This window comes from Lithobates pipiens, unplaced genomic scaffold, assembly GCF_037356315.1.
Source record: "Lithobates pipiens isolate NorthernLeopardFrog02 unplaced genomic scaffold, aLitPip1_a1.2 Scaffold_19, whole genome shotgun sequence".
Classification (NCBI taxonomy): domain Eukaryota; kingdom Metazoa; phylum Chordata; class Amphibia; order Anura; family Ranidae; genus Lithobates; species Lithobates pipiens.
In genome coordinates, this window is record NW_027507764.1 from 85,364,761 (window position 1) to 85,389,974 (window position 25,214).

General features: G+C 43.2%; 1 protein-coding gene across 1 annotated transcript in view; it reads left to right on the forward strand.

The window, feature by feature from the left end:
- The window catches only part of YME1L1 (YME1 like 1 ATPase), a 60,498-nt gene extending 50,971 nt beyond the window's left edge, over nucleotides 1–9,527 (forward strand). Inside the window, exons 16-19 of the mRNA XM_077491028.1 lie at nucleotides 2,211–2,337; nucleotides 2,426–2,499; nucleotides 4,799–4,885; nucleotides 6,761–9,527. Coding sequence (XP_077347154.1) covers nucleotides 2,211–2,337; nucleotides 2,426–2,499; nucleotides 4,799–4,885; nucleotides 6,761–6,904 — 432 coding nt within the window. The 3' untranslated portion in view covers nucleotides 6,905–9,527. The remainder of the gene's footprint in view (nucleotides 1–2,210; nucleotides 2,338–2,425; nucleotides 2,500–4,798; nucleotides 4,886–6,760) is intronic.
- Nucleotides 9,528–25,214: the final 15,687 nt, after the last annotated feature.

The following is a 25,214-nucleotide window of genomic DNA, read 5'->3' on the forward strand; positions in this document are numbered from 1 at the left end:
TATGTAAACATATGAGATCATCTCTCATCGCCGGCTCTCCCTCCTCACACAGACAGCGTGAGGAGGGAGAGATGAATGGCTGCAGCGGCCGTTAAAAAAAACAAAAAAACAATGAAAATAAAGTGCCCGAAGTAAATGTCAGTGCCACCTGTCCCCACTTCCACCTGTTGTCAGTGCCACGTCAGTGTCACGTGTCATTGTCCTGGTGCTCCAGGGCCTTCAAAAGCCTAATAGGTAGTCAACAAGTTAGATGCGTAATTTATGCTCCTAGAACACCTGATGGTGCTTCCTGCATGTTGTGCCTCTGAGTGGCTAGGCTGTGGAAAAGTCCCACACATGTGGTATCGTAATACTCAGGAGTAGCAGAATTTATTTTGGGGCATCATTTGTGGTATACACATGCCATGTAAGAGAGAGAAATAACCTATTACAATGACAATTTTGTGAAGAAAAAAAAATCTTAATTTTGCAAAGAATTGTAGGAAAAAATGATATCAAAAAGCTCACCATGCCTCTTACTAAATACATTGGAATGTCTACTTTTGAAAAAAGGGGTCATTTGGGGGGTATTTGTACTTTCCTGGCTTGTTCGGGTCTCAAGAAATGAGATAGGCCACCAGTACATCAGATGTGATCAATTTTGTATGATTTGCACCACGGTTTGTAGACTAACTTTCACAAAGAGCAAATAATATCCACTAATTTGGGTTATTTTTTACCAACGATATGTAGCAGTATAAATTGTGGCCAAAATTTATGAAGAAAAATTAATAATTTTCAAAATGTTATCACAGAAACCAAGAAAAATGCGTTTTTAAAAAAAACAATGTTTTTTTTCGTAGCGCAAAAAATAAAAAACCCAGAGGTGATCAAATGTCACCAAAAGAAAGCTCCATTTGTATGAAAAAGACAAAAAATTAATTTGGGTACAGTGTTACATGGGTACATGACTGAGTAATTGTCATTCAAAGTGTGAGCGCACTGAAAGCTGAAAATTGGTCTGGTCACAAGGGGGGTTTAAGTGCCCAATTGTCAAGTGGTTAACCGATTCCCGACCAGCGCACGACAATGTACGTCGACAGAATGGCACGGGCAGGCATATTGGCGTACAGGTACGTCCAATCTACAGTGCCGCCCTGCCATTGGGCGGCGCGCTCCCGCGCTGGTCGGGACCCCCGTGAGTCCGGTCGCGGGACCCGCGGACGCGATCGTCTCACGGAGCAGCCGAATGGAGGAAATGCCGTGTAAACAGCATTTCTCCATTCTGCCTAGCAACTAGTGACGCTGATCTCTGCTCCATGTGATTGGAGCAGAGATCAGTGTTCACTAAATGAAAGCCCAACCCCCCCACAGTTAGTAACACACCCCTAGGAACACTTAACCCCTACACTGCCACCCACTGGTTAACCCTATCACTGCCAGTGTCATTTACACAGGAATCACTGCATTTATATAGCAGTGATTACTGTATAAATGACAATGGTCCCAAAAATGTCCGATGGGTCCCCCACAATGTCGCAGTCACAATAAAAAATCGCTGATCGCCGCCATTACTAGTAAAAAAATAAAAATAATAAAAAATTATTAATAAAAATGCTATAAAACTATCCCTATTTTGTAAACGCTATAACTTTTGCGCAAACCAAACCAATCAATAATCGCTTATTGCGATTTTTTTTATTTTTTTTTATTTTTTTTTTACCAAAAATATGTAGAAAAATACGGCCTAAACTGAGGGAAAACATGTTTCTTTATATATTTTTGGGGGATATTTATTATAACAAAAATTAAAAAATAATGCGTTTTTTTTTTCAAAATTGTCGCTCTATTTTTGTTTATAGCGCAAAAAATAAAAACCGCCGGGGGTGATCAAGCCACCAAAAGAGAGCTCTATTTGTGGGGAAAAAAAGGACGTCAATTTTGTTTGGGAGCCACGTCGCACGGCCGCGCAATTGTCAGTTAAAGCGACGGAGTGCCAAATTGCAAAAAGTGGTCTGGTCTTTGACCAGCAAAATGGTCCGGTCTGTAAGTGGTTAAGGGACTTGTCAGTGGTTAGATTGTTTGTTTGTTTGTTTTTTTCCTCTAATTGTTGTTGGGATCTTACAGTACATAAAAAAAGGTTTGCTTTATACTGAGATAGCTCTACAGTTGTGCTGTCATTCAAGTAATTTATCTGATTGTCTGTCTTTATTTTTGCTCATGCTATATAGGTGTCTCTTCTGCCAGAGAATGATCGGTGGAGCGAGACAAAGTCTCAGCTCTTAGCTCAGATGGATGTGAGCATGGGAGGAAGAGTGGCAGAGGAAATCATTTTTGGGCCAGAAAATATCACCACAGGTATCCCGATCTGTCTAAAAGTACACATTCTTTTTATGGTACACACCTGACCATATAGATCAAATTATTTATCTTTTTCTATTTTTAGGTGCTTCTAGCGACTTTGACGCTGCTACAAAAATTGCAAAACTCATGGTGACCAGATTTGGGATGAGCGAAAAGGTTAGTGCTTCCACAACCTTGTATACTCTTTCTACATTTAACCACCTGCCAACCAGCCACCACCGATTTATGGCGACTGTTGCTCAAATCGCTTTACCGGTATGGCGGTTCTTGTAATCGCTATAGTGTGCACAGCTGCTGCGATGTCCGCTGGCCACGCGCTATCGCTCCACAGAGAGCCAGAACAGGGATCTGTCAATGTAAACAAACAGATCCCCAGTCTGTCAGGGGAGTACAGAGAGACTGTCTGCTCCTAGTGATCAGGAACAGCGATCTCTGTACTCAGTCAGTCCACTCCCCCCACAGTTGGCAACCCCTCCCTAGGACATACTTAACCCCTTATTTGCCAGTGACACTTTACAGTAATCTCTGCATTTTTTAGCACTGATCGCTGCATAAATGTTTCTGGTCCCAAAAAAGTGTCCAAGCTGTCTGCCAGTGTCACAGTTCCACTAAAAATCGCTGATCACCGCCATTACTAGTAAAAAGATAAAAATTCCTTAAATCTATTCCCTATTTTGTAGACGCTATAACTTTTTGTGCAAACCAATCAATATACGCTTATTGCGATTATTATACATTTTTATTTATTTATTTTTTAATTTTTTTTTATCGTCTGTCCTTTTTTGTTTATAGCGCAAAAAATAAAAACCGCAGAGGAGATCAAATACCACCAAAAGTAAAGCGACACAGTGCTGTATCGCAAAAAATTGGTCATTATGGGGGTAAATCCTTCCGGGGCTAAAGTGGTTAAAGCATATGCAGTGTTAGGGATGAATGGTGCATTAGTTGCGTATGAAAAACAAGGTATAAATTGTGCTTTCGTTTGTTACCACCCAAAAGAGGAATTTCTACTTTGGGGCCTCCTTCCCTGCTCCTGTTTGTGAAATGGAGCTTTTGGGGGGGCAGGGTGGTGGGGGAGATTGGGTACACGATCCGACCGCCTAGGCCAGTGATGGCATAACTTTTACAGCCTGAGTGCCCAAACTGCAACAGGTGTACAGAGTGGTGTGTCGGGAGTCATGTGACTGTGTCCAGGGGTGGGGGATTGGCGTACATAACTCTGCTTACCCCACCATATGTCTGATCCCCGGGAGGGCCTCCAGTAATCCCCATTCTCCAGGGGCACAGTGAGAACTCTATACTGCACTCTCCGATCTCTGAGCACTCTCTCGCTCCAGCAGGGAGTAGCTCAGGCCTTTCTCATCTCTCTCAGCACTCTGTTCATCTCTGGTGCAGCTTGGACAGTACATATTTCAGTTGTCACGGTCTGACTCACCAGGCACACATCTCCCTGTCCTCTTCCTGGTATAGAACTTCCTGTTTGTCCCTGCACTTACCTCCGACAGGTCATCTTCTGTCCAGTCAAATGTCTCCTTCACTCTCTTTGGGGAGGTACAACTTGACTGGCCTGCACAGAGTCCTGACCTAAACCCGATGGCACACCTTTGGGATGAAATGGAGACGAGACTGCAAACCAGGCCTTCTCATCCAACATCAGTGCCTTACAAATCCGTTTTTGGGAGAATGGTCAAACATTCCCATACACACTCCTAAACCTTGTGGACAGTCTTCCTTGTTGAATTGAATTTGTTATAGCTACAAAGGGTGGGCCATCTCAATATTGAACCCTATGGACTAATACGGGGATGCCATTAAAGGTAATGTACGTATAAAGGCAGGCATCCCTATACATTTGGTAATCTTGTGTATATACAAAGCTTAATTTTGCAGACCTGTAATACCATCTAGCCACTAGCTTGAAGTTGGACTCCATGAGTAATAGGCAATTTTCACTCCTAGAGACCGCTTTATTGAATTGGGCCTCTTTCACACTGAGACGTTTTTCAGGCGCTACATCGCTAAAAATAGTGCCTGGAAATATCCGGCCCCTTTCACTCCAGTGTGAAATCCGGAGGGCTTTCACACTGGAGCGGTGCGCTAGCAGGACAGTGAAAAAAGTCCTGCTAGCGGCATCTTTGGATCGGTGAACCGCTCCTACCCATTTAAATCAATGAGTCACCGTGGCTATGCCCCCGCTAGCGGAGGTTAAAACTGCCCCGCTAGCGGCCGAATACCGATGCTAAAAATGGCGCCGCTTTACCGCTGACGCCGCTCCCGCCCCAGTGTGAAAGGGGCCTTTAGTGTGCCTTCCGTCAGATGGGGGGGGGATTTCAAACAATGCTGTAGAAGTGGTTTTACTTTACAGCTTTTTAAAACCTTTTGATTTTGAAATGTAACATGTGCAATGTATATTCAATATTACTATAGATACTTATTATTTTACAAAATATTTCAGCTTGGAGTCATGACTTATTCTGATACAGGGAAACTGAGCCCAGAAACGCAAGCTGTTATTGAACAAGAAATTCGAACTCTGCTTAAGGTAAGAGCGATTAAACTTTCACGTGTTACGTTACCACTCCACTGCCTGCTGGGATAAAGTACAAGTTGTACTACTTTAACATTGTGATGCGTGAATAAAAGCCACGTGCTATTTACCAACCATAGAGGTGACACCCACCCAAAAATAAATACTAAAAATTCCATAAATCTATCCCCTATTTTTTACACGCTATAACTTTTTTGTTCAAACCAATCAATTCAGATTTTTACCAAAAATATGTAGAATTCATATTGCCCTAAACTGATAGACATTTTTGTTTTGGATACCGTATATACTCGAGTATAAGCTGACTTTTTCAGCACATTTTTTATGCTGGAAATGCCCCCCCCCCCCCAGCTTAGGCACAGTGTGGCTGCACCCTCACTCGTGTGTATCTGCAGCTGTACTTTTTGATAATCAAAGCGGCGGCTGTCTGTACAGCTGCAGATGGGCATTGTTTACCCAGTAGCTGCTGCATTTGCAACCCGAGGCTTATACTCAAGTCAATAAGTTTTACCAGTTTTTTGTTGTAAAGTTAGGTGCCTCGGCTTATACTCTGGTATATATGGTATTTATTATAGCAAAAAGTGGATTTTTTTTTTTCCCCCTTCAAAATTGCCGCTTTTTGTTTTTATAGCGCCAAAAATAAATGCAGAAGTGATCATATACCGCCAACACATTTTGTGGGGGGGGGGAGGGAGGATATACATTACAATGTTGCGTTATTGTGAGTTAAAGCAACACAGTGCCGTATCGCAAAAAATGGCTTGGTCATTAAGGGGGGTAAGTCATTACATGGGGTATCACTAATAATAATAATAATAAAATATATATCTCTATCTCTTTTGATTGGAAGTTTGGTGTTGTGGAGTAAATAGGTTTCAGATATCCTGAATCAGTTGAATAATCTCCTGCCAGAATTCCTGTGTTTTGGGTATTCCCACCACATATGTATAATTGTTCCTCTTAACCGCATCCCTTTCAATAAAACCGTGACTTTGAAATTTTATGTATTTTAGTGGGAGTTAAATACCATCTTGATAAGCACGTATAGTTCGTCTCACTCATATTTGTGTCCATCACTGTCCCGTCCGCTAATTTCACAATTTTTTCTAGATTGTTCCATTTTGCACCGGGCTCCGCCTCCCATCTTCCCTAAAAAGGTGGAGTTACAGGATCCACCATTTTTATTGATGGCTTTTTAAATCTGGGAGGTACTGTGCCTCGGCGCAACCTGTGAGCAAATTATTTTTTCTAGTGGCAATATGTTTTTACTTGATCTTATTGGTTGAGGTAATGAGGAGTGCGTTATTTTTTGAACTCCTGTCACCCGGTTTCAGCTAAAGCCTGCTGTTGGCTGATGTCACTGAGCCAGTCCAGGCTTGGGAAAGATCCCGACTTTACAGTGGGGATCCACTCGGATGCCTGGACCGGCAGCTGGCTTGGCCTCTAAGCAAGGCGCTGGGAGACTGAGCCAGCCCCTTCTCAGCCCAGCACTACAGTGAGCACTGGAGAAGCTGAGCAGAGAACCGCTTAATGACAGTCACCGGCTCTCTGCTTGGTATAGACTGAGAACTGAGCGATCGGCGTTCTTTGCTCGGTTTTAGAAGCGGCAGGGGACAGATGCTTCATCGCCTGATGCTGCATCCACCTAGGTACCTAATGTTTTGGGGTTTTTTTCCTTCTTGTAATGCTTTAATATCCCGTGGCATATTTTCCTTATTTCTGGATTCTAAGAGTACACCATCCCTGGACATTAGTTAAATGTACTCGCTTTACAGAGCTGCTGACCCACTCTGCATAGTGGCGTGAGCTGCAAACCTTCTTTAATAATGCTGTTTTTTTTCTTTCTTTCTTTTTTTTTTTTCTTTTAAGGATTCGTATGAACGGGCAAAACTTATTCTAAAAACTCGTGCCAAGGAGCACAAGAACCTGGCAGAGGCTTTATTATCCAACGAGACATTGGATGCCAAAGAGATTCAGATGGTAGTAGAAGGAAAGAAGCTGGAAAAAAGATGATAGTCGGGACAGTATAATAAACTGTGGACTTTTTTGTTTTATTGTCATTGAAGCATAGCTCTTTCATTATTTCACTTATTTTTACTTAAGGTATGCTTTTTGATTCCTCAATCTAAATATTCAGATGTCATCTATTGCAATATGTGGCTTCTCAGAAGTTCTATTAGGCAGTATGTTGACAGGTCTGTAAAGAGGCAGTGCAGATGTGTGTGAAATGTGTGCAGAAATCTCAGGGCAGAATGATTGGTGACAGGCAGCAGAAATATCCCACAATGCATCTCCCAGGCATGGTGTTGCCAGTGTTTGCTGTTTAAGAGGCTTTGTCTGTCACTGCTACCGTTTATGCACAGTATGTGGCCTCTTGGTGCTCCAGTCATCTACTGCCAGATTGTGTGTCCATGTGTAAAGCAACTGCACAACATTGCGCTATTGTACTTGAATGCTTGACACCTTGTGAGTACCAGCTATCAAGATCACCATGTCTAGAGGAACTTGCTGCTCTTCTGCAAAACTATAAAGACAACAGACTTTATTTGACATCTAAATAGCTTTATATAAACTATATTGGTTACTTTAGGCCTTTTGGTTAATTTGATCCAATTTCTTTCTTCAGAAAAGAGCTAATTTCTAGGCCAAGGGATTAATTAAGCCTGAGCCTTACCAGCCCATTTTCTGGTAAGGATTCAGGCTTGAAAATTAGTTACTTGTGGTGGTGGGTGGCAAGCGCTGTGGACATGTATACGTTCAGGCAGCTAGACAAAATCATACATACCTGCTTCATTTCTGGATAGTGTTGAAACGTGCCCCTCCCTCCACCCTCCTTATACTTTCATCTTGGCTCAGTACTAGGTTGGGTTGGCTCTCTGCCCTGTAGAAATATGTGAATGTGGAGGGGTTCTACCTATAAAGTTAGAAGCTTTGAACTGTAAGAAATGGGCATCAAAGGGAGACTGAGCTATTGCAGATATATGCAGGCACTTCTGGTGGCCTGCACTGTATGCAAATAATTTGGCTTTTTTTTTTTTTTTTTTTTTTTTTTTTTTTTTACACACAGTCAACTCTGAGGCGTATATGCTACGATCGGTGCACATGGTCATTTAGTGTGAGTGCTGGGATCCTAAATTCAGCAGAACAGAAGCCCAATTCAAGAGCTCCTTTTTATGTACCCTAAAACGAGAACACTGTCATTCACATATTCACACATGATCACTCCACCTGCTTCTGTGTGTGTGTGTATAATCTAGCTTGAGTGATTTGTCACCAGTAGAGAAAAGCAGACAACAAAAGCATTGTCAAAAGTTGTAACCCTTCCTCATTGTACTAAACTTATATTATCAGAGCTTACATCACATGCACACTCGTGGTTAGTGTGTACATGTGTGTGGCATTGCCTCCACAATCCCTAAAATATATGGTGATACGGAAGCAAAAAAACTGCCGTGGCTTGTTAGTAGTATTTGACTTGAGTTGCCTAATCATGTGTAAACTTATAGTTGCATTCAAATTTGAACCTGACTTAATAGGTCCAACGTAACAACAGTTGCCTGATGAATTTTAAATCCATCCCATCAGTGTTTTATGGATCCTAGGTGTCAGCTGCACCAAGGAATTCTGGGAGATTAAGCCTTCTCAACTGATTCCAGAACTTCAGTGGGCAGTGGCGGTTCTGGCATTTGACACTTAAAATAAGGCAGAACTTAGTGCCAGGGAGTGGGATCAAATCTCAGTTTATAGTGAAGTGAAGCCCTGTGTGTAACCACTGGAGCAATCGCCTAAAGTTCTAAAACGGGCTTCATAAGGATTGATTTTACTGATTGATGCAGACCATTTGCTACACTTTTATCATTGTTACCTTAGGCACAGGTCAGACTTTATTGATTTTATTTCAGCAAGGCCTGGAGTAAAAAATATGCAATTTTGCTTAGAATATGTCAAGATTAATATATATATATATAATTTTTTTTCGTTAGGCTAAGCATACTTTAAGGCCACTAATGCAGGCATACATTCATTTTTTAATTTCGTTCAACCAGCTGGTTGAACAAAATAAAGGGGTACATCATATGTGTGGATGGGGAATCGCCTCTGCTGAGCTATTGTATTCTGGCGGCTGGGAGCCTTCCCCATTGGCGGAATACAATTATCAATGTTTCTGGCTGTCGCCCTCAGCACTGATTGTTTTGGGAAAACCCCAAAAGGCTGGTTGTACACAAGTCGGTCAGTAGATGGTATTTGTGTACAACCAGCTAGTCAGTACATGGATTAACATTTGATGGGCCCTGCTGAAGCCAAATTTTCGATCCATGTATTGCCAGCTTAAGACCTGAGCATAATTTGGCCATCTGTTGCACAAAGACCATGTAAAGAACTGACCGTGTTTCAGATGATTTTTATTACTGTGAGCATAAAGGTTGAATTTTAGGTCTATTCTGATTTTCATTTGTTTTATGGCAAGCAGTGTTCAGATGTGAAAACCACCTGTGAGCCTTTTGTACAGTGCAATCTCTGAAAAAACTGCTCATTGTCCTTTCAGATCTGGAATGTAACACATATTCCTACCTGTGTAAATTGAGGTGTATGAACATATTTAAACATGTAAATAAATTTCAAATCTTATAGCAAATTATTTTTATTTTTTCCTTTCCTTCCACCCCACGTTCAGCTGTCTCTTTATTTTCTATGTCTGTTTATTGGGTGTACAATATATACAAAAAAAGGTACAAGTACCAAAGTAGTGTCTTAACCACATACTATTTTTAGCTGTAATTGGAAAATTTAATGGGATATAGGTTTGCAAAGTACCACAAACCTACGTTATTTGAGGGAGTGGACAATCTGAAAACTAGAGCTTTGGTGCATTATAACCGTCAGGTCAGTAGGAAAGAAAATTGGATTTCTTCCAATTAACTCTGAAGCCCAAGGAGACTTCATACTATTTTACTACAGTTAGTGCCAGAACTCAATAGGATCCTCCAAGTATACCAAGGTGTTGTCCTCATATAATATGTGCTCCTCTAAAGTTGCAATAAGGAGAACCAGCACATCACATGGCGTGCAGGCAAGAGGCTCAATGGCAAAAATCAAACAAAAGGGCCAGTGCCCAGCCCTGCCTCGTTCCATGGTATATATGAAAAGAGGCCGAAACCTGTCTATCGGCACCTTTGTTATAAGGGGTCATTATACTAGATCTGAATCCAAGCTCGTTTGGGGGCCATAAAGTAGTAGTATTTGGAATAGACATGGACACTCTCTGCTCCACACATCAAAAGCTGTACAAATATACCATATTTATCGGCGTATAACACGCACCCCAAGTTTAGGAGGGAATTTTAAGGAAAAAAACTTTTAGGAGGGAAGTTTAAGGGGGAAAAAAAACTTACATTTATATGCCCATCAGTGTCATCTGCAGTCTTGTCCCCCATTGCAGCCTTGTCCCCCATTGCAGCCTTATGCAGTCTTGTCCCCCATTGCAGCCTTGTCTATTTATTTTGCTATTTTTTTTTTTAATGCCACCGCCGAGATACAGAGCCGGATGTGTATCTCGGCGGCATGCGGTAGTTCTCGGCGGGCTTTCGGCCGCCTTCGGCCATTCTCGGCAGCTTTCGGGCGCCGAGAGTGGCCGAAGGCGGCCGAAAGTTGCCGAGAGTGGCCGAAGGCGGCCGAAAGTTGCCGAGAGTGGCCGAAGGCGGCCGAAAGTTGCCGAGAGTGGCCGAAGGCGGCCGAAAGTTGCCGAGAGTGGCCGAAGGCGGCCGAAAGTTGCCGAGAGTGGCCGAAGGCGGCCGAAAGTTGCCGAGAGTGGCCGAAGGCGGCCGAAAGTTGCCGAGAGTGGCCGAAGGCGGCCGAAAGTTGCCGAGAGTGGCCGAAGGCGGCCGAAAGTTGCCGAAGGCGGCTGAAAGCTGCCCAGAGGCTCCGAATTTCGGGGGATCGGCGTATAACACGTACCCATGATTTTTCCCCTGCTTTTAAAGGGGGGAAAAAAGTGCGTGTTATACGCCGATAAATACGGTAGTCAGACACAATCCTCCATGTGGGAATGGGCATGGAGATGCTGGAGGGGATGAAAGTCTACAAATAGTCTTTCTAGTAGACCTGTGAAGGATATATTCCACCAGTTGAGAGATCACCTAGTTTATATGATTGGCCAAAATCTTAACATTTGCATTAATCAAGTAGATTGGCTGATACAATTCACATCTGGTAGGAGTTTCAGAATAAGTACGCCTCTCATAGAGGGAAGAGATACCCGCTAGGCCTTTGGTTAGCGGAGTATCAGCAAAATGCACAGTAAAAGGCATACAATGAGCAGTAAACACAAAGTCATCCAGAATTGAGTGAGGGGATATACTTAAAGCGGAGTTCCCACAAAAAAAAAAAATTCAGCAGCTACAAATACTGCAGCTGCTGACTTTTAATAATCGGACACTTACCTGTCCCAGGGTCCAGTGATGCGGGGGATCGAAGCCCCGCTCGGCAGCACCGGCATTTTAACTGTGGGCGCCCGGCTGTGGCTTTACAGCCAGGCACCCACTGTGCATGCGTGCGCCGTGCAATCATCTGGGACCTGTCACGTGTTGCCTTTCTGCGCCGAGGGAAGTGACATCAGGAGCCCAGGCACTGAAGAGGCAGATTTCGAGGAACCACATAGCAACAGGGAAAAAGGGTAAGTTTAAAAAAAAGAAAGTTTATTTTCTCCAAATTTTTATTTTAATTTCATGCACATTCGTGACTTTTTTTTTTTTGGGTGGAACTCCACTTTTAAGAGATGGAAGTAGGGAAGTAATCCGGCCTTGCCAGATATGCTAGATGAACCGATTGTTACCGTACTGAAGTCGTTTTTGAGTAGTACTGTATACAGTAGTCTCTTGGTAAGATCCAAAAGGTTGAGTTCATAGGTTTTACACATATGGAGCCAATCAGTATGGCGGTCAGAGGAGGGGCCATAGCATAATGGTTTTCTGCTTGAAGCATAGTTGATTAAATGCTTTAGTGAGCATTTGGACATCAGCTAGCAACAGAAGTGTTAAGGATGGCATAAGGGTCAAATTGATTCTGGACCCGGTATTATAGGTGTCGGTGACAAGAGAATTGTCAGTTATCTGGATGCCTCCACCTCCATATGGCAGGATGATCTTCGTTTTCTATCCAATCAACAAATGCAGACTGCAATCTACCAACTCCACTTAATCGATCCTTGGCCAGTCAGGTACTTAAATTCACCCACAAAAAAAGCAGCGGACCATTTGCTACACCCAAAGCCAAAAAATACATTTTATGTAAAAGATCAGGGGAAAAGGTGGGGGGAATATACAGTATCTCACAAAAGTGAGTACACCCCTCACATTTTTGAAAATATTTTATTATCTTTTCATGTGACAACACTGAAGAAATTACACTTTGCTATAATGTAAAGTAGTGAGTATACAGTTTGTATAACAGTGTAAAATTTGCTGTCCCCTCAAAATAACTCGACACACAGCCATTCATATCTAAACCACTGGCAACAAAAGTGAGTACACCATACGTGAAAATGTCCAAATTGGGCCCAAAGTGTTAATATTTTATGTGGCCACCATTATTTTCCAGCACTGCCTTTAACCCTCTTGGGCATGGAGTTCACCAGAGCTTCACATGTTGCCACTGGAGTCCTCTTCCACTCCTCCATGACATCACAAAGCTGGTGAATTTTAGAGACCTTGCACTCTTCCTCCTTCCGTTTGAGGATGCCCCACAGATGCTCAATAGGGTTTAGGTCTGGAGACATGCCTGGCCAATCCATCACCTTTACCCTCAATTTCTTTAGCAAGGCAGTAGTTGTCTTGGAGGTGTGTTTGGGGTCATTATCATGTTGGAGGGGATCATGCTCTGCTTCAGTATGTCACAGTACATGTTGGCTTTCATGGTTCCCTCAATAAACTGTAGCACCCCAGTGCCGGCAGCACTCATGCAGCCCCAGACCATGACGCTCCCACCAACATGCTTGACTGTAGGCAAGACACTTGTCTGTGTACTCCTCACCTGGTTGCTGCCACACATGCTTAACACCATCTAAATCAAATACGTTTATCTTGGTCTCATCAGACTACAGGACATGGTTCCAGTAATTCATGTCCTTAGTCTGCTTGTCTTCAGCAAACTGTGGGCTTTCTTGTGCATCTTTAGAAGAGGCTTCCTTCTGGGATGACAGCCATGCAGACCAATTTTATGCAGTATGTGGTGTATGGTCTGAGCACTGACAAGCTTACCCTCCACCCCTTCAACCTCCTGCAGCAATTCTGGCAGCACTCGTATGTCTATTTTCACAAAGACTAACTCTGGATATGATGCTGAGCATGTGCACGCAACTTCTTTGGTCGACCATGGCAATGCCTGTTCTGAGTGGAACCTGTCCTGTTAAGCCACTGTATGATCTTGGACATCATGCTGCAGCTTAGTTTCAGGATCTTGGCAATCTTCTTATAGCCTAGGCCAATGATGGCGAACCTTGGTACCCCAGATGTTTTGGCACTACATTTCCCATAATGCTCACCTACACTGCAGAGAGCCTGAGCATCATGGGAAATGTAGTTCCAAAACATCTGAGGTGCCAAGATTTGCCTTCACTGGCCTAGGCCATCATTGTATAGAGCAACACTTCTTTTTTTTTTTTTTTTTCCAGATTCTTAGTGTTCTTTGCAGTGAGGTGCCATATTGAACTTCCAGTGACGAGTATGTGAGAGCGATAACGCCAAATTTAACACCCCTGCTCCCCATTCACACCTGAAACTTTGTAACTCTAACTAGAAGGCACCGGGGAAGGAAAATGGTTAATTGGGGCCCAATTTAGACATTTTCACTTAGGGGTGTACTCACCTCTGTTGCCAGCGAATTGGACTAGACTAGAGATGCACCAATACACTTTTTTTTTTTTTTTAATGCCAATTACCAATACCTATCACCTAGGAAGAGGGTTGGTTTGGGAGGTGGCGGGGTTGTTGTTCGGGAGTTGGGTGATGGCAGGGTGTGAGGGTGAAGTGAAATGGGGATTGTGGGGTGGGAGAGTTTTTAATTGGCAAAAGGCTGTGATAGCTGGGGGGGAAGAAGAGGGTTATTAAGAGACATGGGTGCAGAGGTGACAGCTGGTAGAGGGAAGGAGGATGCAACAGGCAGAAGTGACTTCAGTCATGGTACAGGGGACAGCTGGGGCCTGCAGGCATGGTACAGGAGACAGCCAGAGACTGCAGGCATGGTACAGGGAGAGAACCCTACTGCTCAGTACAACAGAATACTGCCTGTACATACTACTTTTCTTCATACAGACCGCCCCCCTGTTCTCTCCCTCAGCATCCAGCAAGGGAAAGCCCGGTTCCATTGCTCTGTGTGGCCGGGAGTCAGAGCTGGAGGAGGGAGTTGTGCAGTGTGGAGACGAGGCTTGTGGGCTGTTGGGATGGGTGGGCCTGCACCCAGCAATGCCACTGGGAGGAGGAGGAGATGGGGATGGCACTGTCCCAAGGGGAGGAGGAGGCTCCCAAGCGACATCACCTCCGGCATCTGTTTCCGGTATCCGAGCATTTTCGCAAGTACCAATACTTGCGAAAATGGCTAGTATCGGTACGAATACCAGTATCAGTGCATCCCTAGTTTACACATTAATGGCTGTGTGAGTTATTTTGAGGGGACAGCAAATTTACACTGTTATACAAGCTGTAAACTCCCTACTTTACATTATAGCTAAGTGTAATTTTGTCAGTGTTGTCACATGAAAAGATATATTTACAAAATATAATGTGAGGGGTGTACTGTTTTCTGAGATACTGTATATATTCACAAGAGTGAATGTAGTTTTGGAAATTTGCAGGGAAAGTGTACTGAATCTCCCATCTGGATCACTCTTCACTTGAAGAACCTCGGCAGATTTTGCCAAGAAGTTAGAGACCCCTCCGGAGTGTGACGTTGGCTGGCGAGTACCTGTGTATTTGTCTTGTTGAGTTTTAGTGTCAGGAAGCTAGTTGTTAGGTGATTTGGACAGGGTATAGTTCCCAATCCTCATTAAATTGGTAGGTATGATTTCCAGTGGGTGTGGAGATGTGACTCGGTGTACATCTTGCGCGATGTATGCGTTCCTTGATCATCTGATTGAGGGCGAATACTGCTATGCAAAATTTAAGCACATTGTTTCCCTGGAAGCCCAGCTTCTGAATCTGGGGAAGCAACTGGCAGCACTGAGAAATCCCTCCATACTAAGAGTCCAGAATGTACATGGCAAGGGCCAGCACAGAGGCAGGTGGAGACAGAGGTGCAGGCACTGGGAAAGAGTAGATGGATTACAGTCAAGAAAGGTAGAGGGGGGGGGAAATGCCAGGGAGGCCGATCCAGGGCTGGAGCATCCCAATAAGTACGCTCCATTGAGTGACATTGGTGAAACCCAGTCAGGGACCAGCTGAGGGACTCTCCTAGCTACCGGGGAAAGAACTCCTCCAGTGAGAGTGGAGGGGAAGCAAAGGTAAAGGAAAGACACATTCTGGTGGTAGGGGACTCAATTCTTGGGACAGAGAGTACAATCTATAACAAAGACCTGAAGCGCCAAACTGTATTTTGTCTACCGGGCGATTGCATTTGGCACATCGTGGATCTGGTGGACAGATTACTGGGAGGGGCTGGGGAAGGACCTAGTTATCATGGTGCACATTGGCTCCAATGACAGTCAGAGGCAGATGGTGACAAAATCGGAGGCAGATGGAGTGTCCTAAAGAATGATTTTTTTTTTGGGACTTGGGAGCGAAATTGAGGAAAAGAATTTCCAGGATAGTATTCTCAGGAATACTACTGGTACATCAAGCCCCACCAGAAAGGCAGAGGAGATTAGGGAAGTAAACAAGTGGCTGAATAGCTGGTGTAGTAAGGAGGAGTTTGTGTTCCTGGAGGACTGGGCCGATTCCTCAGTCGATCACCAGTACTATAGAAGGGATGGAATGCATTTAATTGAGGAGGGTGCAGATGAGCTGGGAGTAATGGACAAAAAGTTAGGAGTTTTTAATTTAGGCATGGGGGGGGGGGGGGGTAGTATTGGGGGCATTAGTGGTAGGTTGACTAAAGCATATAAACCTAAGGTAAGTATAGTAACAAGTCCTAGTTGCAATCTTGGCAAGCAAATAAGAGGATGGTATGCGACCGGTCTAAACTACGTGGCATGTTCACTAATGCCAGGAGCCTTAGATGGGTGAACTAGTGATACTGTTGTACTAAAAGGATTTGGATTTTGTGGTCATTTCAGAGACCGGGTTCAAAAGCTCTCGTGATTGGTTGGCAACCTTTCAAGGGTATACACTTTATCGCAGGGATGAGGGTAAAAAAAAAGCGCAGGGGTATGCCTATATATCAAGAATAATAATAATTACAAGTGAATGTGAGAGATGACATCACTAAGGGAGCTAGGGAGGCAGTGAAATCCTTATGGGTAGAGTTCTGAAGGGATGAGGCCAAGGGAAAAATATTACTGGGAGTATGCTATAGGCCCCCTAACCTGAGGGAGACAGCTCTCCTATCACAAGTTGGAGTAACAGCAAGGATGGGAAGTGTTATCAGAATGGGGGATTTTAGTTATCCAGCCATAGACTGGGCGGAGGGAACCACACATTGGTCTAAGGCTCACCAGTTCCTAAGGCTACTTTCACACTGGGCCGTTGCGGGTGCTGGCGGTAAAGTGGCGCTATATTTAGTGGTGCTTTATCGATATTTTAATTGCGGCCAAAAAAGGGTTAAAACTGCCCGCGAAGCTCCCCTGCAGCGGGTTTGCAGCGCTGCCCCATTGGTTTCTATGGGAAGCGGCTGTCATTGTTATGCAGTGATCTTCCTCTGTTTGCTTACCTCCCCTCATGTGTTCTGACTAAGAGGCCAGCCACTTCCACCTGGTGTTTTATTTTTTTTTTTATTTTTTTTATAACCTCACCTCTAAGCATGGCTCCACCCCAGGCCCTATCAGGGAACCCTATATTAACCTGTGCACTGCAAGCCAGCGGTGCTGATCAACCATTGTGTGTTTTAGCTTCCTGTTTCCTGCTTGCCGTGTGCTCTACGTTTGACTCTGTTACCGACCTTGGCGTGTTCTTGACTATTCCTGTCTGCTTGCGACCTTGACCTTTTTGTATGTCTCCGACCATCCCTGTCTGCCTGTGACCCTGAACCTTTGGCGTGCACTCTGTTGTTCCTGTCTGCTAGTTCCCCTGACCTTTGCCGTATCCTCTTACTATCCTTGTCGTTCCAGCCTGCTGGAGCCAGACTGCAGCGAAGTCCATCCTCACCACTGGAGGCTCTGGCGAACACCCGCTGGCTCTTAGACTCCGCGTCCTGGGGAATCTATGCTCCAGCTCCCATTGGGATCTGTGTTGGTGATCCTGTAGACCTGTGTCCTGAATCTCCCTGGGTACAATCCACAGCAGTCAGTCCTAAGGTCCACTACCTATCGGTGCACTTCCGACTCCTACGGAGTGCATCTGTCACCTGGTCTCAGGTGACCTGCCAGGGGCTCTTTAGGAGCACTCCAAAGATGCGGCTTGCAGGTCTTTTTTTTTTTTAACCGTCCTGCAAGCGCACCTCAGCCTTTCACACTGGAGAGATAGCAGCGGCTGTTTCAGGGCGCTGTGCAGGTGCTATTTTTAGCGCTGTAGCGCCTGCAAAGCGCCCCAGTGTGAAAGGGGCCTTCATGTCTTGCAGGACAATTTCATGGTTCAGATGCACTAACTAGAAATGAAGCGTTACTGGATCGACGGATGTGAAAATATGGGGAAATTTTAGGAAACCGCGATCACAGGTCAATTAGCTTCAGTATAAATCACACAAATCGGAAACATAAGGGGAATACAAAGACACTGAATTTCAAAAGAGCCAACTTCCCTAAACTATGAAACTTGTTAGAAGGCACGAATTGGGATAAAATTTTAGGAACAAAGAACACAGAAGAGAGATTGTTTGTTTGCTTTAAGAGCATATTAAATAAGGGCATTAGCCAATGGTTTACATTGAAAAGAGTGAACAAAAGCCCTGGATGGCTTAACTCCAATTTAAAAATGCATATAAAAAGCAAAGGACAAGGCCTTCAAAAAAATACAAGGTTGTGGGATCATCATCAGCATTCAGACTTTATAAAGCGTGCAACAAGAAATGTAAGCATGCAATTAGGGCGGCTAGGAGAACATGAAATACACATAGTGGAGGAGAGCAAAAAAAAAAAAAAAACATAAGAAATTCTTTAAGTATGTAAACAGTAAAAAAAATAAAGGGAGGACGGACCATATTGGCCCCATAAAGAATGAGGAAGGATATCTGGTTACAAAGGATGGGGAGATGGCGAACGTATTGAATTTATTCTTCTACTCAGTCTTCACAAGGAAATCGGGGGCTTCAGTAACCAAAACTGCAGTGTTTATACTTAGGACACGTCACAGGAAGCACCTCCATGGTTAACAGAGGACAGAATTCAAATTAGACTTGTAAACTTAACATTAATAAATCTCTGGGACCAGATGACTTGCATCTGAAGGGTACTTGGGGAACTCGCTCAAGTAATTGCCAGACCATTGTTCCGAATTTTTACTGACTGGCATGGTGATTGGAGAAAAGCCAACGTAGCACCAATATTTAAGAAGGGTCCAAAATACTGCATCGATTTAACTGACAATTGCGCGGTCATGCGATGTGGCTCCCAAACAAAATTGACGTAGTTTTTTTTCCCCACAAATAGAGCTTTCTTATGGTGGTATTTGATCACCCCTGCGGTTTTTATTTTTTGCGCTATAAACAAAAATAGAGCGACAATTTTAAAAAATATACTTTTTGTTATAATAAATATCCCCCAAAAATATATAAAAATAATTTTTTTCCCTCAGTTTTAGGCCGATACGTATTCTTCTACATATTTTTGGTAAAAAAAAATCACAATAAGCGATTATTGATTGGTTTGAGCAAAAGTTATAGCGTTTACAAAATAGGGCAGCGCGCTCGCAATGGCAGGGCAGCATTTAAGATTGGACATACCTGTACGCCAATATGCCTGTCCGTGCCATTCTGCCGACGTACATCGGCGTGTGCTGGTCGGGAAGTGGTTAACCTAACATCAATAGTATGCAAGCTCTTGGAGTGAATAAGGGACTATATACAAGATTTTAGTAAAGAGAATGGTATCGGCAGTAATGGATTCATGAAGAATCGTTCTTGCCAAACCAATCTATTAACCTTCTATGAGGAGGTGAGTTACCAGGAAGGCCTGTACCATATCTGGATTTTGCAAAAGCATTTGACGCAGTTCCCCATAACCATTTACTTTACAAAATAAGTTTCGTTGGCATGGGCCATAGGGTGAGTACATTAATTGAAAACTGGCTATAAAGGCGAGTTCATAGCGTGGTGATACATGGGGAGTACTCGAAATGGTCAGAAGTGGGTAGTAAGGTTCCCCTGGACCAATTCTATTTATTCTGTTCATAAATGACCTGGAGGATGCGTAAACAGTTCAATTTCTGTATTTACAAACTATACTAAGCTAAGCAGGGCAATAACTTCTCTGCCGAATGTGGAAACCTTGCAAAAAGATCTGAACAAATTGGGGTGGGCAACTACATGACAAATGAGGTTTAATGTAAAATAATGGATTTGGGTGACAAATTGATATCCTTCTCTCCCCAGTGTATAGATTAAATGCAATCTATACACTGGGAGGAGAACCTCTGGGGGATTCTAGGATGGAAAAGGACCTGGGGGTCCTAGTAGATGATGGGATCTCAATGGCATGCAATGCCAAGCTGCTGCTAACAAAGCAAATTGAATATTGGTATGCATTAAAAGGGGATCAACTCCAGAGATAAAACAATAATTCTCCCGCTCTACAAGACTCTGATCCAGACACACCTGGTCTATGCTGTCCAGTTCTGGGCACCAGTCCTCAGGAAGGATGTACTGGAAATGGAGTGAGTACAAAGAAGGGCAACTAAGCTAATAAAGGGTCTGGAGGATATTAGTTATACAGAAAGGTTGCGAGCACTGAACTTATTCTCTCTGGATAAGAGACGCTTGAGAGGGGATATGATTTCAATTCATAAATACCGTACTGGTGACCCCACAATAGGGATAAAACTTTTTTGCGGAAGGGAGTTTAACAAGACACGTGGACACTCATTAAAATTGGAAGAAAAGAGGTTTAACCTAAAACTATGTAGAGCTTTCTTTACTTTAAGACCGGAAAGGATGTGGAATTCCCTTCCACAGGCGGTGGTCTAAGCGGGGAGCATCGATAGTTTCAAAAAACTATTAAGGCCCATACACACGATCAGACTTTTTGACAACAAACATGCAAATTAGCTGTTCTAAGGCAACATCTGACCATGTGTACGTTCCATCGGACAAACTTTTTCGGTTTTCATCTGACTTTTGTTGGCTGTGCGAATGCACAAACTTTTTGACAACATAAGACCGATGGAGCAAAGTCCGATTGTGTGTACACAAAACTTGATATACTAAAACTGGACAGTGCAAAATCTGGTGCAGCTCTGCATAGAAACAAATTAGCTTCCAGGTTTTTTTGACAAAGTATAATTGAACAAGCTAAAGTTAGAAGCTAATTGGTTACCATGCACAGGTGCACCAGATTTTGCGCGCTCCAGTTTTAGAAAATGAACCCCAATGTGTGGATTATATTTCCTAAGAAAGGAGAAATATGGAGCACCATTTGAGATGAATTTAAACACCTATTATTCCAGGATATAATTTTCATAGTATTGGGCATAGCAATTGAAACAACAACCGAGTGCTAAAGATGATCTGTCTAGCACGCAAGTTATAGGGGCACCCTTGTATCAAAAACAGCTGAGAATTGTTTTGTAGATGGGATAAGGAAATTGATTAAGAGAGAATGGCATAACTAGATAAACTTATATGTTTTAATTGTGGTAAAGAAATAACCCCATATTAATAATATCTTATTAATAATAAGATAGAGATGAGACAATTGGTTATGAAATATAGTGATTATTTGGGGAGAATGTATGTAAATATGAGGGGTAGCAATGTATTCCTAGATGTATTCTTAGATTGTTTTTAACAGTAAAATTTGGCCCTTAGGATAAGGATTGGCCCAATGGTTAAAATATAAATTTAAAGTTTATATTGTCTCAATATTTAAAGGGGAAGCACTGGATGAAACACAGATGAAAAAAATATAATTAGGTGGAGAAGTATCTCTTAGCCCACGTACACACGGTCGGAGATTTTGGCAACCAAATCCGTCGGATTTTGACCGTCGGATTTAGTCCGACGGATTGTGTCCGAAACTGTTGCATACACACGGTCGGGCCAAGTTGTCTGATTTCGCAGGTGGCCAAGAACGCGGTGACGTAAGCCGTGTACGGCGGGACTAGAAAAAGGAAGTTCAGCTCCACGTCCAGCACCCTTTGGGCTCCTTCTGCTGATCTCGTGTTTTAGTAGAAGTTTGGTGAAAGACGATTCGCGCTTTTCAGATTAGTGATTCAGATCGCTACTGCTCTTCAGTTTCTGCTTGTCTTTGCTTATCTGATAATCAGTGCGTGCAGTCATTAAGTATTTGCTTCTCATTGTGGACTCTATCTTGGTATAGTACACTTTGAAAGGCATTTTTTATTGTCTGCTTGCTTCTGCTATTCAGGTCGTCCTTTCAGGCCTTGCTGTTTATCGTTGCTTTCTGGTGTCCGTTCTGACCAGCCGACCGTTTTCAAAACATGTTTCGTCTACGTACTCATCGTACAGTTTGTGCTGTGCAGGGGTTCTTACTTTGACTTTGACATAAGCCAAAGGGCTTGTGTCAAAGTCAAAGTAAGAACCCCTGCACAGCACAAACTGTACGATGAGTACGTAGATGAAACATGTTTGGACGACCAAGAATTGGTTGCGCCAGCGTCACCAGTTCTCCCACATGCCTTTGCTCCGTGAGATCCACGAGAATAATCCTGATCATTTCTGGATTATTCTCAGGATGACGGACCCCGTTTTTCACTGTCTGCTGGCTTTGCTGTCACCTTATATCACCAGGCAGGATACCTGCATGCAGCAACCCATCACTCCGGAGCAGAGGCTCATCGCCACGTTGCGCTACTTGGCAACAGGGAGAAGCCTTCAGGACCTCAAGTTCTCTACAGGCATCTCCCCCCAGGCTCTGGGGATCATTATTCCAGAGACCTGTTCTACCATCATTCAGCTCCTGCTGAAGGACTATATTATGCTAATTTTTAACCTTAAACATCACATTCTATGTATTTCATGATTGCTAATGTCTTGCATTTCTTTCCTCATTCCCTAATTACCATCATTGCAATATGCTCTAATTCATATGCTCTGCCCCTTTGTCCTCATGCAGATTTGCCTCACTAACTTCCCCACCATGCTCTTCTTGGCCCCTAAAACTAGAGTCTAGTCACTTGACAATGTCTTTTGTCAGCTCCATAGTATTGCTTTCCCCTAAATACCCCCTAAAATCTCTACGAATGTGATGTGTGTGCTTCAATTTGACCTTTTTATTGTTTTTTTGGAGTTGTGCCAAACTCATTAGTAACCCCCCTCTCCCCAACTTTTACCTCAGCTGATAGCAATCTTCTATCTCATGACTTGACCCAACCCAATACACACTCTAAATACCTTTTTCATGATAACATTTATGGAACAATTCACCAAAGCATGTAGTGTAAGGGCCTCAATACTTTCAAATGCTATTCAGATTTTTTTAACACATTCATTTTCTTGCTATGTAATAGCAGAATGTCAACATGTGCTTCTATTTTGTTATTATGACACTTCTTACCTGTCCGGTGGGCTGCCAATAGTGTAACTAAGGAGGGGCTTCACAAAGTATCACACATTATTTAGGCATTCAGCTCTCAATGAAGTGGAGAGGGTTACCTGTCCTAAACATCCCCCCTCATTTTTTAGCAAGGGCCCATCAGATGGGGGGGATGGGGGGGGGGTTAGGACTCTCATAGAGGGCCCTTATACTTTAGGCTTTAAATACTCATTTTAACAAATGTTAGACTAATTTTGGCCAAAAATGCGGGTGTCTAATCTGCATGCAATGTTGATTTGTCAAATTACTAGTTTTTTTTCTTGTGTCACTACACAGTGTCCAACGCCACAGGAATGGCAGACTGTGGCCTCCCACTTTGCCAGTTTTTGTCAAGTTGTGCCTTTTTGACCAACAGTGCAAACCCAAGTTCAGAGCGAGATGAGGGGACAGTCTCTTCTTCAGATAATCTTATTATGTTGTGGGTCTGCTATACAGACACCTTCTTTTTGTTAACTAATGTGTAGTGCATTACTGATCTAAATCGTGCTCATTTTCAGCACCATGGCAGGAAAATGGCATGATTGTCCAAATTTACACATCACTGTGGGTGCTTTTTACTAAAGGCACATCCACTATGCACTACAAGTGCACTGCAAAAGGACACCTGAAACTGCACTTGGAGTGCAAAGTGGAGTTGCCTTTAGTAAATTGCACTCCTTCTCAGCACAAACTCAAATTTCATTACAAATACATTTTAAGCCCAATGAAAAAGGAAGCATCACATTGTTGAGAATTCAACTTTTTAATACAAGCACATTCACATGTGCGTTTAGTAAAGGTTTTTACAACAAACCAAGATATTTTGGGGATCCAAAACCCAGTTTAATAATATTTATTTTTTTGTTGTTTTTTTGTGTAAACAGGCATGTATCAAAGCGTAAAATACAGAACACAGGAACTTACAAAGTTCAACTTGGAAAAGTGAAGACAATATCAGACATGAGTATGTACAAACTGGGCTGATATTGCCTTCATCACATGGGGTGTGACCCCTGAAAAATCCAAATTTGGAAGATGCACACAGTGTGTCAACATGTGCTATCTCCCATCATGGGGGATCAATGTACATGCTTTGGGACTGCAACCCCTTCATCTCAGACACTTTCCACAAAACATGTACATTGATTCCCAATGATGGGAGATAGCGCATGTTTACACACTCTGTGCATCTTCCAAATTTGGAATTATGCAAAATACAACATTTAAAAAAAAAAAATCCAAAATAAAACCCTATCTAGTTTTTTCGTTTTCACACTCTCCCCAAAACATCAATGATGTTCTTCATTTTATTTTTAACATCATTGATGTTTTGTTGTACAATTTCCAAATCCCTATTGCACCCCATTATCTCCCCGATCAAGATCTGGGCACTTTCACTGGTAAAACGGGAACCTTCCTCCACATCACCTAGAAAAAAAAAACAAACACACCATGTAATCCAAATATGGTGATATACATTGATGAGCTTACCGGAAGCTGTGTTCTCCGACACTCACCTGTTGTGGTGACAATTTGGCCAACCTCCACAATCTCTCCTTCTTCCTCCTCCTCCTGCTCCTGCTCCTCTGTTTTTTCTTTTGGAAGTTGCCCTTCTTTGGGAGGGGTGTGGTCCCTGGTGTCCTCATGGTCCCTGGTGTCCTCATATTTGCTGAGTCTTCTCTCCCCTATGAGAATGTAAACAAAGATTAATTAGCACACAGAGGGCATAAATAGGAATATGAAACATTGCTTGGAAGTGTTGTACAATGTGTTTTTGGGCCGAGTTCCAAGGTGAGAACATTATTGGGGCCACTTTGTTAAGCTGGAATACTTCCCTGCAGAACAATGTTTCCTACGAACGAACGAAACCATGACCTTGAAAGTGGCCATTTTAAAATGCACAACATGAAATCAAAGCACATGGAGCATGTATGCAAGCAAGAATAATCATATGAACACACGACAACTACTTACTTTTTTTAAGAACACGCTTGATCCTTAGGTACTGCTCGTGCTCCCTCAGTTTCAGGTCTGACCAGCGTTTTCTCAGTTGATCCTTGGATCGGTGTACCCCAAAATTCTTCAGAAGACTCTTCACAACTTTATTCATGATCTTGGCCTTTCTGATATTTGGGTTCGGGTAAGGTCCATACTTCCCATCATAGTCGGTCCTGTTCAATATGTCGACCATCTCCAGCATCTCTCCAAAAGACATATTTGAGGCCTTAAATCTTGTCTTCCTGGATCGGGACGTTTCAGGCTCCGGGCTTTCCTCACCCTCCTCCTCGTTAGTGGAACTATTATTGCGCACCTGCGTTCTCTCCGCCATGTGCTCTCCCCACTGCGCTGGAAGCGAAGGGGCGAGGAATAGTCTGGAAAGAACGTCAGGGGCGGGCGGAGTTTCACGCATGCGCACTGTATATAGAACGCCACACATGTGTATCGTCCGTACGATCTGGGAGGAGAGTGTGAGTCACGGACGCGGTGAACGTGGAA